Source organism: Lactuca sativa, chromosome 2 (genome assembly GCF_002870075.4).
Source record: "Lactuca sativa cultivar Salinas chromosome 2, Lsat_Salinas_v11, whole genome shotgun sequence".
Classification (NCBI taxonomy): Eukaryota; Viridiplantae; Streptophyta; class Magnoliopsida; order Asterales; family Asteraceae; genus Lactuca; species Lactuca sativa.
In genome coordinates, this window is record NC_056624.2 from 117,046,525 (window position 1) to 117,066,151 (window position 19,627).

Genomic DNA, 19,627 nt, shown 5'->3' on the forward strand with positions numbered 1-19,627 from the left:
CCCCATACCCGATGGCGAGGTGCTCCTAGCAATAGCCACGAGGCAGTGTGCAGTAAAAGTAGCAAGCTCCAGCGAGTCTTTTTAACCCCCATAGCCTAAATACCATAAATGTTAAAACCACCAAAGACAATGACACACATACTGTACATTGACAGAAACACCCCTCACGTATAAGACACGTGCACCCACAACCTATCTTTATATATCCGAACCTCCTTTCTCCTCGTCACCCACCATTATATTCTTAAACAAAACCAACAAATATTCTGAATTTATAATCGGGATCATGTGTTGCAGCCATGGATTTATCTCAAGAATCCCTACCACACCCCCACCTCTCGTTTCCCGACAACCCCACTTCTCGATTCCATCCACAGTTCGTTTACCTCTAACCACTCGTACTACGAAATCTTTCAGAAGCAAATCGGCGGCGGCGGCCGCCGCCGCCGTTAAAGATGGCAGTGGATCTGTATCGGACACAGTCATGGAAGATCTGAGCTTTTACCAGCTTCTAGGTATCCCGGAAACGGTGACTTCTGTGGAGATCAAACAAGCGTATAAACAGTTAGCCAGGAAGTATCATCCCGACGTGTCTCCGCCGGGCAGGGCGGAGGAGTATACTCAGAGGTTTATTCGGGTTCAGGAAGCATATGAAACATTGTCGGATCCTAACCGGAGGGCTTTGTATGATAGAGATATGGCCATGGGGATCCACTTCGGTTTTTCTTCTCGTAATCATCTCCGCAATGATGAGGTAAACTATCAATCAAGTTGTTATCTCTTTTTTGTGGATTCAATGTTTATATTATTTTAATAGATTTTGTGATTTAAGTCTCTAGATATTTTTAAGTAGTGTAAGGGTTACATTCTGGTGACCTAATTAACAATAAATTAGCATCATTATAGTAATAAATTTTCTTACATAATCTTAGAATTTATCGATACAAGTTATGAAATTTCGGAAGGCATATGTTGATAATTGGTTCTATCGGTTGCGTGTAAGCCCTTATATTGGCCATACTTCTTGTACAATTTAGTAGCCTTTTATAGGAATATGATAAGACATGTTGTAGCATGTTCTGTTTTGGTATGCAACTATGCATATATATAATTGATGTCGATTTCTTATTTGTAGAATGAGATTGAAATGGAATGAGATTGAAATGGAATGGAAGCGAATGAAATGTAATGTAACAATAAAAATTAAAATTTATTTATGTGGTTTTTAATATTATTAAAGAAAAATGCAAACTTTATTTTTTGAAGTCATAACTAAACATTATATTTTTGGATTTTATGGTATTAAAATTTATTTTTTGTAAATAAATACTTTTTGTTTAACAAAATAATATTTTTTTTAAATAATTTTTTTTGAACAACCAGCATGATATCCAATAAATGGAAAAGCTATTAAGAACCTAAAATTGAAAAACAGTTAAAACATTCTCTAGGTTGGTTATTACAATATCTAACCATCTGGGGTAAGATAAAGTAATAAACAATCAGCTCTACTTTCTTGATTTTTTAATACAAAAGACTCTGGTTGATATCAAGATTTCAATTACACCAACTAGGGAAAATGACTTAAAAGCCCAACGAAGTTTCCAAAACATCCAAAAAACCTTAATCATGTTTTGTTTGTTCAAAAAAACCAAATGAACTTAACTTTTTGTCTAAAAAGTCGAATAAAGTTTCAAACCGTTCAGAAAATTCCAATTTTGTTTTGTTTAAGCTTGTTGGGTTTTCTTTTAAGAGTCAAAACATGATTGGAGTTTTTTAAACGTTTTGGAAACTTCGTTGGTCTAACAAGTTATTTTATCGATACGGTAATAAGTCACATCATCTGTTTCTCTTATTTGACTTTCAGGAAAGTGTAACTTAGTTAGACTTTTTAGACAAAATGTTAAGTTTGTTGGGTTTTTTTGAACAGACAAAACATGATTGAAGTTTTTTGAACGGTTTGAAACTTCGTTAGGCTTTTAAGTCTTTTTCCCCACCAACTAAACCAACATAAACTATCACTTCAATGGTTTTAATTATACATACCAAACAACAGTTTTAACAACGACTCGTTTTATGCTTTCTATCCAACCAAATTAAATTGACACTCATGCTTTATTCTATTACCTCATTTATTTGATTACATTTTCATTTTATTATTTTGTGAGACATGGATTGATGGCAAGAAAACTAGAAAATTACAGGATAGAATAAGTTGTAAGGTGTGAAATTAATGTTAAGAGTAGTAAAGGTAGAGCATGTTGTACTTTTCTTGGGTTCATATGTTTATATTTTTTGTATCTATGATGCAGCATATGGTGAAAAGCGAATGGAGAGGCCAATGGCAGAGTCAATTATCAGAGCTTCGAAGAAGAAGCATGCACAAAGAATATGGTAAAAACTCATCATGGGCATCCCGTATGCGCAAGCAAAGGGAAGAATCTTCATCATAGTTATAAACAAATCTTCAAGATTTTGTGTAAATTTACACCCTACTAATTCGAAACTTATATAGGAAACACTGTTTTGTATATAGTAAAAATTATGTGCAATCAATAAGAACCCTACTCTTTTACATGACAATATTTTTCTTTTCTTTTTCATGCTATTCTCTTTCTCACCTTTGCTTCCTTTCATTGTTGTTGGTGGTCGGTTTTCTAATACGTGGTGGTGGTGGGGCATTTATGTCACCATCTTCCTAGCTGTAACCATAGAAATGTGATAATATAATTTTGTTGTGTTATTGATATAATAAGTGATCAATTGATGCCTTGATGGTGAGGTTGTTGCGATGTAAATTTTGCGATTAGTAGAGTGGTATGATTTCGTTGTGTGGGCCCTTTTATAGCTGTAACCATAGAAATTTGTTTTAACAAGAAAGCGAAATTTAAAGATTTCTTTTTGTAATAAATTGCATTAAAATTCAGTGGCGGAGAATTGTTTTTTTGTTTCTTTTATATATCCAGAGTGCAAAAGAGTTGCTCATATTATTGGAATAAAAAATTTGTTTTTTTCTGGACTACCGGAGTATACTAAGACAAAGTTAGCGAGACATTAGAAAAAAAAAAAAAAAAAAAATACATGATACAAGAAGGAAAACTGGATGTTGGTTTATATTAGGTGTATAGAGGTTGATTAGATTGGATGTTCATTTAAGTTTGAATTAGAACTTTTATAAGGTCAGTGGATGTGGTGTCACATTTGTTACGGTCAACGTAGGCGTCACATCATATTTTGCATATTTTTGTCAAAAGTTGCAATTTGGGAGGTGTTGATTGTCATACTTGTCTCGTTGTCATACTTGTAATGCTATATATATATATATATATATATATATATATATATATATATATATATATATATATATATATATATACTATCTTATAAAAGAAATCTCATTATTTCTAAAAATAGATTGAATATAATAATATTATTTTTTTAAGACGTTCAAATCATTAAGCTAATAGTACAAGTAGTCATCAATAAAATACTATTAAATTTTAACATGTGTTTTGAATCCTTATATTTCTCAACAAATTCTATCTCTTTCCCTGAATTTCGGATAATTCAAAATTTGAAACCATCAGAAAATACATGTTGATTCAAATATCTCTACTGCAGATGGCTCTTTCTTAACAGGTTTTTATTTTAATCCTTACTTATAATTGATTTCATCATTTTTAACTTTTTGTATTTTTATCTTATAAATATATTGGGTGAAGGCTTTATTATATCAGGTTTGTTCCTAGAAAGGTTTTTACTATGTTTCTTCAATGTATTGGCTTTGCAGGTTCAAAGAACTCAACTAAGAGGGTCAGTTAGAGCATTGTATTATCATTAGTTTGTATATTTTTGCATCTTACTTTTGCAATAAAGAACCGTTAAACACAAGATTTGACATGATGAAGGTAGTTTGTATATTTTTCATCTTGTTTAGTCTAAAAATGAAACCTTTTTCATCATTGGTCCTTATAATATCAAGTTTCATCACATGGACTTCCTGATTACGGTGATTATTGTCCTTATTATAAGGTTCTATATAGATTTTGTTCAATATTTTAAGGTTTTAAGAACCTAAATCAATATGAATCCTTGAATTACATACCATCATTGAAAATGTTTTAATTTATAACAAAACTTGGTTTAAAATCACAATGAACAAGTTGACACTTGAGTATTTTGGCCTTCTCAAAGCCCTATTTATCGACTTTTGAATCACGACACCTGATATTCTAAAGGTTTATTTATTATTTATATATTTTAGCATTTTACTTAGTAGGACATTAAATTAATAAATGAATTAAGGAAAACGAAAAAAAAAAGAGGACGATAAACAGTACAATGTGGTTTGGGTATGTATAAATAGAAGTAATAACCATTTAGGGGGTGTTTGGTAAAAAAGCTTATTGCTTATTAGTTTATTAGCTTATAAGTTAATAAGTAAGTGTAGGGTAACTTATGAAAAAATGACGTATTAGAGGTTCCCCAACGGAATAAGTTATTTTAATCCAAACACTTTAACTTATAGTGATGTGGAACCTAATAAGTTGTTTTAAAAAAGCTTAACCAAACACCCCTTTAATATGGTATGATAATTCTCTTGAAAAATAGATATCATTTAATATTCATTTTTCGAAATGAACGCAAAATGGTTTTAACTCTAAAGAGATCAAATTATTCGCCGCCCGCCGCTTTGCGCGGGTAGACGGCTAGTATATATATATATATATATATATATATATATATATATATATATATATATATATATATATATATATATATATTCAAACATAACAATTTTTAAAAACTAAAAATTCATTAAACTTCAAATAAAAACATAGAAATTCAAAATAACAACACACACCAAAAAAATAGAGTTTAAAATTAAAAACATACAAACTAAAATTACAAAATATAGATAGACCTAAAGAACATCTTCATGTCGTGGGTTGTCACACTTGCCATCTTTTGTTTAAATTAATTTATATTAAAAAAACATCAATTTAACCAACTTAATGTAAAACTACAATTTCATTAAAATTCAACGAAAAATACAACAAACACACCTAAAAAAACTTATAGAAAAATAAAATTACAAGTAAGAACATCAATATTAAAATGGGGACACAAAGAATATTAATAAAAAGTCATATATATAGAATTAGTTTACTTGAATTCTTATATATATATATATATATATATATATATATATATATATATATATATATATATATATATTAAAGTTGGACACTCCTTAGAAATAGTGAACATGCTGATTTTTTGGCACAAATAGTCCTTTTATGCTCATCTGTCTACTTTTGGCTTTCTTTTATGTTTTTGTTTTGTACGCAGTTTCTGCCATTTTTCTTTTCCTTTTTTTCAACCTGTTCTTCTTGGTAATGGTTTTTTCGGTAATGTGTCTGCCACCGGTTTTATTTATGCTATGTGTTCTTCGCCTCCACCATCGTCGGTTTTGTTTTTGCTGCGTGTCCTTCGCCTCCACCATCATCCAATAGATATACACCGTCATTTAGTTTCCTCCTAAAATAATTCAACCCCTAGGTCTTATCAGAAATATGCATCTTCTCACTGTCTGTATCTGGTACGTCTCCTCCCAAAATTGATAATGGTGTCGCTGTCGACGGTTCTTCCACTTTCTTCAGGTCGATTTCTTCTGTGTTTCGTTTGGGTTTAGGGCTTCGAATCGATTGCTTCAATGTCGACCGTCAACTTCCATATCCAACACTATTGGCGAATCTGTATACCAATAGTAAGTATTTTCCTTTCACGGTAACAAATATTTCCCTCGGTTTGTTTGGGTTGAACTTTACTTAGAATAAGGTTCTGATTTCTGTTTTAGATTCACGAGTTTTCATTTACAAACGCAGTTTCGTCTTTTCATACGTTGTTTATGGCGTCTGTTTTCCCTTCTGATCCTGATTTATATCTGATGCTTAGTTGTGCTTTTCCCTTTGCGGGATTCTTATCAATTTTCACCGGATAATCGATTATTGAGTAATAAGTATGACATAACTTTTAGATTCAGAATTCAGAAGGGAAAGACTCTTTTGGTCACCTCTTCTGGCTCGAATCACGTCCCACTGAAGCTGGGTATATTATCAGTTCATCAGTAAGACTGTAATTTTAATTTAACACAAACCCCTTTTGATCCATTTAATCTTCTTCATTCCAGGCGCTCCGTTATAGTTGGAGGAGGTGATGATGAAGTTGAATCTTATGATATAATGCCGATTGGACCTTCGATACTGATGACCCATACCTCATGTTCTATTGATGTTGCTCAGAGACACCTTTCTTGCTCTTCTTCTTAGTCTGTCTGGGTGGAGCTGAGGGCTGAATTTTGTTTTTCGTCCTTCTGCTTTTGTCGGCTTCTCATTGGATACGTCATCGGTTTATGTAGCTACACGTAGATCAGAAGCTTCCATTATTCTGCTACCACTGTTCAAATTCTATTATTCTGTCTCCATTTCCAGATGCTTGAAGGTGTTATCATCTACAAATCACACTTAATTAATTGTGTGTGTAACTATGGTTTTGTGCAACTGGTAAGGAAGGAGATTGAGAGGAAAATAGAGTGTATTCCACCTGTTCGTATATTCTAACTGTTAAACTCAAATTTTAACAAGAAATTTCCATCTCTTTTCCATCTTTTATTTTCTCTTTTGTCATTGTAACTCAAATGCATTATGTTCACAGGAATATAGGTAAAAGTTGGAAATTATTTAACTTAATTTCATCAGAAGTAAAAAGGAGTATGGGTAAGATCCAGTTTTTTTTTTTTGTTATGATATTGCATGCCAAGTGTTTATGGTATTGTCTCAATGAATAAACCCAATTTCTTTTACTGATGTTTTGTACATTTTATGATGGTTGTCTAGGAATTAGCCTACAATGTATTGAAAAAATCATTCAAATGACATAGCAATAGATTTCAAAACAAGAAGAGTATTTCATTGCTCAAGATTATGGTGGTGGTGATCTCTCTGTTTCAGGCAATAATGTAATTTTCTCAAATTACAGAAGACTCTACAGGCAATCTATTGTTCTCCTTCTCCACCAATAACACTTATCCCTTATTATGGCGAACCTTTAGTCTTCTATGCAGATGGAGTTTTTGACAAAAGGTTTAATCATTATGTCACCATTAAACAAGATACATCGTTAATGCCATGTAATTTTATCCATCATTAGTCATCTTTATGAATTCTGGCTTCATAGCATATCGAAGAGAAAGTAGCAAAAAATTTGTAGCAACTATTGTATCACTTGAACTCAATGATGAAACTACTCAAGGTATAGTTGATGTATGCTTTTTCAGTTTATAAACTCATTTAGACATTAACAATGGTTTCCATCATGTGACATGCAGATCCAATAGTATTAGTAGGAGGAAATGATTTTTATGCTTAAGGGGTATTTTCAGCAATTTTTGATAATAATAGGCTGCTATCGTCTTGATGGAAAGTTGGTGGTTAAATTCTGATTATTTTTATCTGGGTGACTTCAGAATTTGTTTTTTTTAGTATTTTGGCCAGAAAAATTCGTTTATGTGTTCTTGATTAAAGGGTATTTTGGGAATTTTGTTTTTATCTTTTCTATTGGTTTTACTTGGTGTTGTTGGGATTCAATTTGATGTTGCATATGAACTGAATATTGGATTGAATTCAAGATTGGTATCTCAATCAACCAAAATCGTTATCAAAGACACCAGGGGCATTTCGGTTGAAATAACTTTTTTTTTTTTAGTTTTTGGATCCCATTACCAGTTAATCAACCAACCAACCAACTGAACAAAAAATGCCACACCTGACCCCGCAACGCAGGGTCACTCACCTAGTTAATATTAAATATGAAAGGGAATAAGATAAGTGATAATTTTGTACAAAGTTGAAGGGTTTATATAATATTTTCAAATAGATAGGGTAGAAAGTGAAGCAAAATAGAATTTATAGCGACCTTTAATTTAACTTTCCAATTGAAAATATATTTCTCTCTCATCGGATTTTGGTCACCGAATTGCCGAGCTGAGCTCGGCATGCCGAGTACTCGGACCGGGGTGCGCCGAACCTGCCGAGCTCCTTGCTGAGCATAGTCCAGCCTAAATGTATCATCCGGAGAGTAGTTATGACAATTGGTTTGGTGGAGGTTTGGATTAGACGGGAGAGTGTATTTTCACTCTACCATGACCCAAGACAGCTTTTCTTTCATTCAAATTTACTAAGTAAAAGACACAAATGGTCACCTCATACTTTTATTATTTTAAAAATAAAAATAATTTAATTTTAAAGTTTATAATTCAAAAATAAAAATAATTAATAAACATAAAAATTAATTAAAATAAAAATATTTCATTACTTCAAAATAAAATTTACATAATCGAACCTAGAAAAAATAATTAAAAATAATAAACCATTATGAAAAAATTACGTCGGTCCGAATCATCGACTTCGCCGTCCGAATCCTCCTTCGAGTCCTCGACAAAAATATATGAATTTTCATCTGATTTTTTAAACAAATCATCATGTCAATACTCTGCATCGTGTTATATGCGAGCCCTGTAAATGTGCTCCACCAAATCCATACGAAATAGTTGATGAATTTCACAATCATGTACTTCTCTTCTATTTGCTCTATACTCTTGTGAACCAACAACTACCCCAACGTTTGGGAAAACTTCATTTTTGTCGTATCGGCATATCAATCATATTATGTAATACGGTACACACGTATATTAAGGTGCATTAGGCGAAACAGTGGCGTTTTCGAGAGTACATTGGGCTTAATCCCTCTGGACATAAACTCTAATCTTTAAGCTTTGGACCATATATATTGAACCTTAAGCCCCATTCCCCCACCTCATTTCTAGCCTCCATCACTAGAAACGTTCCCCCTTACAAACCCTAGCCCCATTGTTGCATTTTGAAGCTTGAGAGTGTGTTTTTGTGTATTTTAAAGGAAGAAGAAGGTGGTAGTGAAGCTTGAAGCTAGAGGCAAGCTTGGATCTGGAAGTCTTGAATTATTCTCAACCTTCAGAATGTATAAAGTACATACCATGGTGATTTACTTGATAGATCTTGTTTATATGACGATATTATGAACTTTTGTCCCCAAACTATGACTTTCTTGTGCATGACATGATATAGAACATATGGGTTGTCCTTTTGGATGTGTCTAGAGTCATAAAAATGTGATCTTGACCTCTTGGGTTACCTCATACAAGTGATTAAGAGCTTTAATGTTTAAGAATAGTTAAGGTTTTGTTGTTGGGTTTAATGTAGACATGTAGAACCATAAAGTTGGAAACTTTATGGTTTGGAGTGTCATTTGGGACTAGATATGAGACTTGGACAAAGTGGCTTAAGATAATAAGTCCTTATAAGTTGGGTTATTAAGACATTGTGTACATTGGGCGTAGCTGCACGTACGCTGCGTGAGACCCATTTTTGTTTGTGAGTAAGTGTGGCGTACGCGCTGAGTACACTGAGCGTACTCGGTCTGGGTTGACCAGTTTGACCATTGACTTTTTGACCAAGTTTAACTTTGGGACTTTTAGAGTATTTTGGATTAACAATATGTAATTCGGTATCCATTTATAGGTTAGGCAAGCGGTAGAGCCGATGTGTGTAGCAGAGATCTGTGCAGTTATCCTTTTGAGTGTGAGGTAAGTTCCCTCACTATGCCAATGGGTCTAAGGTACCAAGGATGACCCATTTATTTTATGTGTCCTAGGATGTAGAATTGCTATGATAGCTCTATGTGTGATTCATCTGTGTATATGTCAACATATGGATGGTTGGGTTAATGCCACGTGCCAACAAATCTAGCATGGTTAGGTTGAGACTGGAGGTCAAAAAAACCCGTTATGCTAAGGTTGAGGCCACGTGCCAACAAACCCGGATTGCTGGGTTGAGGCCACGTGCCAACAAACCCTCAACGATTAGGTTGAGGTTTTACTGCTCTATGTTGTACATCAACAAACCTGATATGATTAGGTTGAGGTCAAGGGCCAACAAACCCTATATGCATGATTGTATTGTATATGTATTTGTTTTTGGTGTGGGGTATATTGGGAAGCTCATTAAGCTTTGTCTTATAGTTTGGATTTCAATGTTTCAGGTACTTCTTATGATTCGGGAAAAGCAGAGGTGTGATTATACACATCATCTCGCAGTTTATGTTGATTGATACTTTGATTCGACACTTTTACTTATTATGATTTGTGAACAATGTTTTTGGTACGTTACAAGTTGGTATCAAAGCCCTGGTTTGATTGAAATGGAGGAGAATCCGTGTGATTCCAGACTCAAACTAAGGATTTGCAAAAAGATTTTCAAAATAACCCATCAAGAGGATGCGATGTGTACAATCGGTTGGAGCTTAAGGAAAGTTCCCCATAATACTCACACATGTTATGTATAAATGTTGATATGTTATGTGGTAGAACTACATGCAAGAATGTAGGATAAGGACTCTCAAGAATGGTATGATAGAATTTCATGATACATGATGACGTATAGCCTAGTAGATTGCCACAGTGACCAGTTCTTACTCACCTGTGGAGTTGGCCACGGTGACTTGGGGACAGTTCATTAAGATGTTACATACAGAATATGTGCATTTGCTAAATAGAGAGCGTTTGGCCCAGGAGTACCTATCACTCACACAAATGATAGAGTCAGTGAAGGAGATCACCAGGATTTTCATCGAGTGGGCTCTCTTATGTCCTGGGTATATTTCTTCCGTGCAGGTTCAGATGTCGTGATATATGAGCATGCTCAAGGCTGGTATACGAGAGTTTGTGTCTACATAGCAGTACCCGACTCTTTTCGAGCTACAGTCTGCCGCTTTGAGGAGAGAGACTGAGATCAAGACTCTTGCTAGGGAGCAACGCCAGGCTCCAGTTGTAACAATAGGTAAAAATAGGAACGATCGTACAATGCTATGTTTTGATTATTAAGCAATATGAGTATTTTATCAAGAATGGTTGAATCAATTTAACCTCTTTTATTTAAATAATTTCTTGTGAAATATAAAACAAGTAACTAATGATAAATTTCGTTATGATGTATGACTACGAACCATCACCGGTTTGTGAAAATTAGCATATAACATCATTTGAATGCAACAAACTTAAATTTTGTATCAACATGTATCTAGTTGATAATTAAGTTAGGTTCTATGTAAAACGTGTGCTCAATAGTAGTGGAGGATCTAAATTTGACAAATATAAGAACCAAAGTGACAAAACGTGTTTATCGATATGATTAACCGGTTAAATGTCACGAAATTATACATTGGTCAATAAATTTTATATTTAAATAAATTAAAATATAAAATGAATTATTATAAGGTATAATTAGAATGTATTTAAGTGTTTTTGAATAAAAAGAATAAAACATAAACATTAAAGTTCAAATACACAAAAACTACATTGTTATTTTATACTAAGTATACATGTATGTATTTGTATATATGTATTATTATCTAGTGAATGACTAGTTATGGGTCATGACTTAAAGTGATTTCATGTAAGTTTTATGATGTCTAAATCAATTAAGATAAGAGAATTAGTGGAGATAAGTGCCAACTTAACTAATAAGTGCTTAATCACTTAAGACATTTTACTAAGAACGCTTCTTAATGCCTCTTCTAGTTTTCGAGATTAATACATTCCCTCTCCTTAACTAGAACTCATAACTAACTAAATAACTAGTAGTTAGTTAGTTAACTAACCCAATCTCTAAGCAACCACCCAAGCAAGTGGCTAGACAAGATCACATCACTTAAACTCACATCCCATCACAAGCTAGTCTAGGTTTTGTCCCCTTATCCTCTTCCACCCTTTCCACCTTCATAATCACGAAATTTCCTCATCATTTTACCCTAAATTCACCAGCCAATACTCCATGGAATTACTCTCAACCTTCATCACATTTTCAGCCACAAGAACTTCCTTCCACAGCCATCAAAACCACGAACTAAAGGGTTGCTGTCCCTTTTGTGTTTCAGCCACCATATCACCCATCTCCACCTTCCTTTTTCTTGATATTTTTACCACCAAATACCCCTGGAAGTTAGTTGTTACGCTACTCAAAATTATAGATTCAAAACAGTGAGTAAACTACCATTTTTCTTGCTCTTTTGATGTGAAGTTTTCGTGACAGCAACATAGCCAAAAGAGTGGCTGTTTTGGAGCATCAAACCAGCACCCAAACGTTCTTCATCTTCAAGCTTCCATTCTTCAAGTATTCACATAAGGTGGGTTCATACCCCTACATTTTCATGTTTTATTCAAGGTTTAAGGGGGGGGGGGGGGGGGGGAATACAAGTTAGAACACTAAACATAACTTAAATTTAAATGACAGCTTTATACAGAAACGTTGAGGCCTGTTCATGGATTGTTTTGACCATCTTAAACTCAATATCTTTCAAAAGTGTACAATATGCAAATAGTTCAAGTTTATACCTTTCTAATGACTACTCGCACACATTCATACGATTTTTCTACAATTTATGGCGATTTTTATAAAACTGTCTGTCATTTCAGAAGTGATTTCGGACCAGTCTGTGAAGATGTTCATTTTCACACTAGTTTGAGACCACTAAAAATCATAATAAAAATTAGGAACAAAGCAGACTCATTTTATAAACTCTCAGAGGTGACAGATTCAGTTTTTGACTTACGATGATTTTTCTATTAGTTTTCTAAAAACAGGGACAGTAAAGGGTAAAACTGTCAAAAGTGGTTTATAGATTTATTAACACCTTCTAACATTTTTGAGCAATGTTTATACATTAAGGAAGTTAAACCACAATCATTTAAATATTTTTCATTACAATTTTTACAAAAGTGATAAGTACAAAAAGGTCTTTAGTATCAAACTTAAGGATTATTTCATGCAAAGTTTCTAATAAAAACGTAAGAATATGAACAACAATTACAAAACATACCAAATCATCTTTTAAAATTTATACATATATATAACCATTTGCATATATATGTTTTGTTTACAAACTTGTCTTCTACATCAAAAATATGCATATATAGTTTACGAAACTCTACTCCATTTGTATCATGTTGAGCAAAGGGTAAAATATTGTCAAATGCATATCTAAAGATTTCACGTCGTTTTTCATAGCTATCCCAATCTTAGGGGATGATCATTTATACAAACATTTTCAACACAAAAACACGTAAACTCGTTGAACAAATTTAGTGAGTTTTGTCTTCACGGTACCTTATAAAAGACACACGAAAGTCCTGTTAAATATAACCAGAGTCTCTTGTAGGGAGAGCGTGATAGTTGTGTATAGATCTATACTAGGACCAACAATCCCGCATCTTAGCTGCTTGCAATAGCTAGACCGGAAGGTCTAGGGGTGACAAATGTCATAACAAAATCGACACCTGAAGAACGTTGCGAACAAGGCAGTCTGGGTCAATCAAGCATGGTTATAAGATAAAAATTAAAACTCACGTAAAACAACAATCACACTTTTAGTTTACGCAAAGACAGTCTTCAAACAGTTTTATATACAAACAAAAATACATAACATCATTTTAATTAGGAAAATTACTTATACGCTTCGATCTTGGTTCATTTAAGGCCACATCTCATTTTAGGGAAAATATAGGATTTTCCGGAAAACAAACATTACTACATTTCATAGAAAAGGTTTACAAATATACATACAAGTGCTTATGAACTCACCAACTTAAATGTTGATACTCTCTTTTCAAATAACTTGTATTCTCAGGAAATCAGTAAATCAGGTAACAACTGGCTTTGAGGATGGGACGCTTAGGCGTCTAAACAAATCTTTTGACAACATATTGTAATTGATATTTTGAAACATGTAATACGTACAAATGATGTAACCTTTTCAATTATATATATGTTGGTTGTGTTTGCTTTGAACATTTATACTCAACTGTTATGATACACTACATGATAGTCACCCGTCCGTGGACGTTTCCACCATCCTGGTTTGGGGGTGTGACAGATTGGTATCAGAGCATTGTTTATAGTGAGCTAAGTATATCAAACCACATAAGATATACAAACTATAAACACATAGGGACTAAAACTCTCTGACTTAACAATTTCAAAACAGGAATATTAGGGGTCCTTTGCTGTTAAGTCTATGTTTGCTAAGTGTATAAGTTAAGGTAGTATATACTAAAAGTTTCATAGACTTAGAATTTGTGATTTTCACTTTACTTCCTTTTCCTTGTTTGAATGTGGATATAAGGTAAGATCACTTATTCGACTGGCTATTTAATCTTGACTGTATATGACCTGTATACACAAGGCAACCATAGAAGGACCAGGAATGGACAGAGATTTCATGAAAAATTTAAGTGCATACAAACATACTAGTAAGGAGTCATATTGGCAACAAAACAAAAAGTATTAAGATAAGTTAAACACTGCGAGTAAGCCTCGGGGTATGTAATCATGTCTGGGATGAATATAGCCTGATCAACTATATTTATCCAAGAGGTGACTAACATATGCCGAGGAATGGTCGTAGCGGATGACGAGTCTAAAACTTACCAACAAACCATAAAAAGAAAACTTTAACATACAAATTTAAAATACTATAGGAGTATTTTGCATTACTATAGAACCACACACTTAGATTCTTCATATGCTTCTTACCCCTATTCTCGCATAGGCATATCAGCTAGACTTCATCTCCACATAGACCCCTACTATCCTGCCATTGAAGCCAACAGATGGATCGAGAAGCATCCAGAAGAAGATTTCGAAGAGTACCAATAGATGAAATACGAGGAAGAAGATTTCCGAGAAAGGACCAGATGGAGAAAGAAGTTCGGGAGATACCATCAATAAACCCTACCCTATCAAGAGGAGTGTGAGAACCTCCACCTCTCATTTCAGGAAGCAACCCGCAATTAACTACCTAGCCACACATATAGACTGGAGAGGACAACCGATAGTTGTTATAAGACAAAGAACCCTTACAGCTAAAACCTGCACAATCATCACAGAGTTAAGAACAGCGGAGGCAACTCGCGAAATAGAATCATGCCGACACATGAAGGTAATCAGCATATTGGTGCAACACTAGTTCTATAAATAGACCCTACAACATTTCAAATTGCGGTAACAGCCGCCGTGACAGTAGTCATGGCACACCTCGGCGCTAATAACACAAACAAAATTGGGAACGGCGCTGAAAGTTCCAACCGTAATAACAACCAGGGACACCCCGAGTATGTTCCTGCAAGGACGCCCCAACTTACAAACCTGAGAACGTCCACGACAATGAAAGAGTACTACCCAAGAAACGAATGTTCTGGACCAGGAGAAAGAGTCGTCCGAATCAAGGACCTACCAAAAGACAACAAACAGTGACAGTCCATACCACCACCATCCCTACTACTTCAGTGCCGACATGACCATATGCTGGAAACCCGCCAAAATGCACCAAGTGTAGCTTTCATCACAAAGGGAAGTGCAGGGAAATGCACTGCATGAACTGTAACAAAAAGAGGCATACCACAAATTTCTGTAGGGTGCCGGCTCAACAGACCGCCCAGGACATAAAAGTTGGGATGAGTTGGACTTGCTACAGATGTGGAGAAGTAGGGCATTTCATAAAGGAGTGCCCAAAGACTAAAAGCAAAGATGTCAGGAGCGTCGGAAGTGTTTCAGCATCAGAGCGTGGGAAAGCAATAATAGACCCCGCTGAGATTCCGGTACGTTCATTCTCTGATGAGAATTGTTATCGAGAATTAAGATACGAAACAATATATTTGAATGATGAAAGTTAAAGAACACACGAAGTAAATATTAATCAAATCTCGTTTTATTAAGACTGATTATAGAGTAAGCTGAAGAGATATTTTGTGTTTCGATATCTCTCGTCTACTTCAAGCCTAAGTCCCTATTTATAGGAAACTTACAAAAAAATATACTAAGTCTATACAATGAAACTTCGCATGCTACACTTCGCATATAATATTGACTTAGTAAAATAACATACAAAATGCGAATCATTACAAGACACACTATTCGACTTTTACAACTAACATCTACATTCTCCCCCTTTGTAAACAGTCGATACAATTCAACTTAAAAGCTTTTGAATTGCAGAGTGAATCGTTCTTCGCACTTCTCCATACCAGGAGATCACCTTCTTCAAGTCCTTCTTGTCACCTTCGTTATTTTTCTTGCAATTATTCATACGTACAATGAAGTGCGTATATTGCGAAGAATTGTATCTTTCAATCTCTGAAGCTTTGAACAAAAACTTCTTCAGTTTACCTTTAATGTCTCTTCCCGAAAACACCATGCCAAATGGTTTAAGGCATATCTCCCCTACAACATACTTCGACAAAGCTGATTGTGTCAAAGTATCTTCCCATGGAACTTTCACCTCTCTTCCAAGCACATTCGCTAACTCCTCATCAGTAAGTGCAAGACAATAGAAGTAGTTTTCGATATAAGTCTTCACATGTGCGAATCCGACTTTAAAGACATCTGTTTCTGATCCTTTGAGTTTGTTCTCTTCCATGTGCTTCAGAATTAGAGCAACTTGAATGAGATCGCTGCAGTTCATCAATGGAAAGTCAGCAACAGTGAAGTCGTATTGTTTGTTGTCTGCCCTGATGACAAAATATCGAAAATTTTGAAGCATTTATTCAAACAGAACATCCTTCTTTATTGTGAGCACCTTCTTGATCTTCATTAGGGACCAAACTTCATCAGGATTCTTCCCAAGAACAACATGAAATCTGATTTTCATGTGAGTGTAGTCATCTGGATTATCGAATTTCTCACTGATCTTGTATTGAGCCGTAATGAACAACATTTCATTAATAGGGAAGTCCAGCTGACAGTGATCTGAGTTCGCAATGTCGTAACTTCTTTTGGGCTTCTTCTCGAACTCATACATCTCCCTTCCTACAACTTTAGACTCTATCGTTTCGTAAGAGTAAAGTTTCGCAGGATCACCTTTGTTAATTGAGGGAGGATCACTTGCTCGTTGTCTCATTATGCTCTGGACTTGTCTCATTCTTTCAAGTTCAGCCTCAGCATTAGCTTTTATCTCCTCCTTCGATTTCTCATACAGGATGCCCTTTCCTTTTCCTGTTACATCTTTCTGAGGTTGAGAACTCGAACCTCCTTCGTTTCCTCCAATAACAATTCCCTTTGAAATTGTTTTTGTGGTTATTGTTGTTGAAGAAATCGGTTTAGTAGGAATTGGAAGAGTTGCAACCAGTTGAGTCGAGATGACTTTTCCCACTGTTTTGGCTTCACCTTCTTTGCTTCGACTTTTCTCTCCCCCTTGCGCCCCTGTGAAAACAGGTGGAGCACCCTTCGGAAGTAAAGAAGTGAAGTTTGAAATCGGAGCAAGAGCCTTCTGAATAGCTTGTTCTAAAGTGTTAATCTTTAGAGACAAGAATTCGGGAGTAGGGATTTGCGAAGTTGTGGATTGCGAAACTGCTGATTTGAGTTCTGTGACCAATTTGATCAGGTGATCAAACTTTTCCAAGGTAGCAACTTTGTGATCATCAGCAACAGGAATGTTGTTGAGTTTGTGGAGTTGAGACGAAATTTCCACAACCTGCTTGTGAAGATCTTCTTGTCTGGTATGCACTGCTTGAAGATCCTTCGCAAGGTCAGACTTCAACTCCTGAATTTTGAAGTTGACGTCCTCACGAACTTTCTTGACGTCTTGGATAAAAAGAAGATGTCTTTCTTTTGTAGCAGCTTTAAGATCTTTAACTGCGGACGTGAAATTATTCCCTTGTGCTTGCACTCGGAGTTCGTTATTTTTGTCGGACTGATCAACTTTCTCCATTATTCTTTTCTCAGCTCCTTTGATCATCACATCCACCTCCATTGCTGAGATTGAAGAAATTCTCCCAGAATCGGCTTGTGGTTGGATAATAGCCTTCAATTTTTGATTCAGTATCTTGAAACTGCTTTCCTATCATCAGCATATGATCAGGAATGTCTTCTTCATCAGAATCAAAAGTAATGTCATCCAGAACTCCTCCAAAAGCACCTCCTTCGATTTCTGGATCCGACATTTGTTGCGAAGGTGGAGGATTCTCAGGTGATTGGGATGGAAAAAGGGTGGTGAATGGGTTCTGAAGGGCATGATCGAATATAGATGAAGTGGTGATAGGTAAAGATATTGGTAGTGTGGATGCGACACTCGAGATAGGTGCCCCCGTATCAGATACGTTGACAACCATATCCGAAATAGGTACCTCCTCAGTAACTGACTTGGTAAGAACTATTTCGAGTGGTTGGGTTTGAGAAATAGTGGTGGAAATATGCGAAGGTTGAGAAATTGGTAAAGAAACTGTTACCATGGTTGTGACGGGTGGTGTTTCTGGGACAATTTCTTCGTCGGATGATTCATTGCGAATCACCATCTTCCTCTTCTTGCCCAATGTTTGTTGCATGTTTTTCGCAACGTCTTCTGCCCTTTGTCGTTTCTTTCCAGGAGATACTGGTGCAGGAATGCTGTGAATAGTAACTCCCTTACTACTCACCTCTGCCTTGCGAATATGTTTTAACACTCCAGACTTGGAAGGTAAAACATCTTTCTTCACTACTTCATCTTGCACGGTTGGTGAAGATGAGCCCTTCGCAGGTTTCTTGCTCCCCTTCTTCTTCTTCGACGGAGTAGCAACCTCAGGTAATACACCTGACTGATCAACTGTATCAATGTTTCACAAATATCTCACCAACACTTTGTGAGTGGGAGATACTTTGTGAAGCATCGCATCCGGAATGCGAGCTACCCGGGTAAATATGGCTTCGTCATCTTCTACCACTTTGGGAAATTGGTAAAGCGAAAACTCAGCAACTTCGACATCTGATACGATCGGAATTGCTTCTTTCTCGTATACTTTCTCCAGGATCAGACTCCAGTACCTGGCACAAGATATCCCCTTCTCCGAGTTCGTATTTTCTAGACTTTTCACAAACTCCTTCCACAGTTGCGTTGCGTAGTCGACATTGATGTCATAGTATATACCCATTACCGTGGCATACACTTCGACTCTTCCTCTGTCTAAGCCGACTGATCTTCCTGTAAGACACCTTAGGAAAATTCCAAATAGAAAATTCCATATACATGGCAATCCCGACTTCCGGAAATCACTAATGTTCTCCAACTCCGGTTGATGTCCCATCTCATTGAACATGTGGATGATCTGGGAGTTTACAGGTTTAACAAAGGGTGGGTTGTTGGGAATCTGCAAGAACTCTACGAACAAGTTCTTGGACAAGTTGACCCTCTTGTTGTTGACGAGATTGAAGGTAATCACATCCGCCGTATGATTGTAGGAAGCCGTGGATGCAGCACGAGATAACCATATCATCGGAACTGGGAAGGATCGGAACATGGCAGTTGACAATGGTGATTGTTTTAAAGCCACGATGAGCATCTTCAATTCTTCTGGATAAGCGAAAACATTGGGATCAACTTGATAGTTTGTGCTTTGAATCTTCATAAGGGATTGAGAAAGGACCTCATCAGTGTTTGAGTTTGTTGCTGCCATTGTTAGGGTTTGAAAGAAATTGGAACTTTTGATCAAGATGAAAGCTTTGAAGGT

General features: G+C 35.4%; 1 protein-coding gene and 1 long non-coding RNA gene across 3 annotated transcripts; both read left to right on the top strand.

The window, feature by feature from the left end:
• Positions 1-204: 204 nt before the first annotated feature.
• On the top strand, positions 205-2,583 carry LOC111884563 (chaperone protein dnaJ 20, chloroplastic-like). Its single transcript, XM_052768397.1, has 2 exons — positions 205-754; positions 2,313-2,583. Exons 1-2 carry the CDS (start codon positions 287-289, stop codon positions 2,451-2,453), a joined length of 609 nt encoding a protein of 202 aa, XP_052624357.1. The 5' UTR covers positions 205-286; the 3' UTR covers positions 2,454-2,583.
• A 2,762-nt stretch (positions 2,584-5,345) lies between these two features.
• Positions 5,346-7,900, top strand: LOC111884559 (uncharacterized). 2 transcript variants are annotated; one of them, XR_006188764.2, is made up of 4 exons: positions 5,346-5,770; positions 6,194-6,566; positions 6,718-6,779; positions 6,900-7,900. It is a non-coding gene; the product is annotated as an uncharacterized LOC111884559 (long non-coding RNA). The 2 variants fall into 2 exon arrangements; XR_006188763.2 differs by lacking the exons at positions 6,718-6,779; positions 6,900-7,900 and having other exon boundaries at positions 6,194-6,679.
• Positions 7,901-19,627: the final 11,727 nt, after the last annotated feature.

Bases quoted from the DNA above. Each gene is read 5' to 3' on its own strand.
- LOC111884563 (XM_052768397.1), top strand. From the start codon at position 287: ATGTGTTGCAGCCATGGATTTATCTCAAGAATCCCTACCACACCCCCA. The intron at 755-2,312 runs GTAAACTATCAA...TCTATGATGCAG, and splicing joins ATCATCTCCGCAATGATGAG to CATATGGTGAAAAGCGAATG.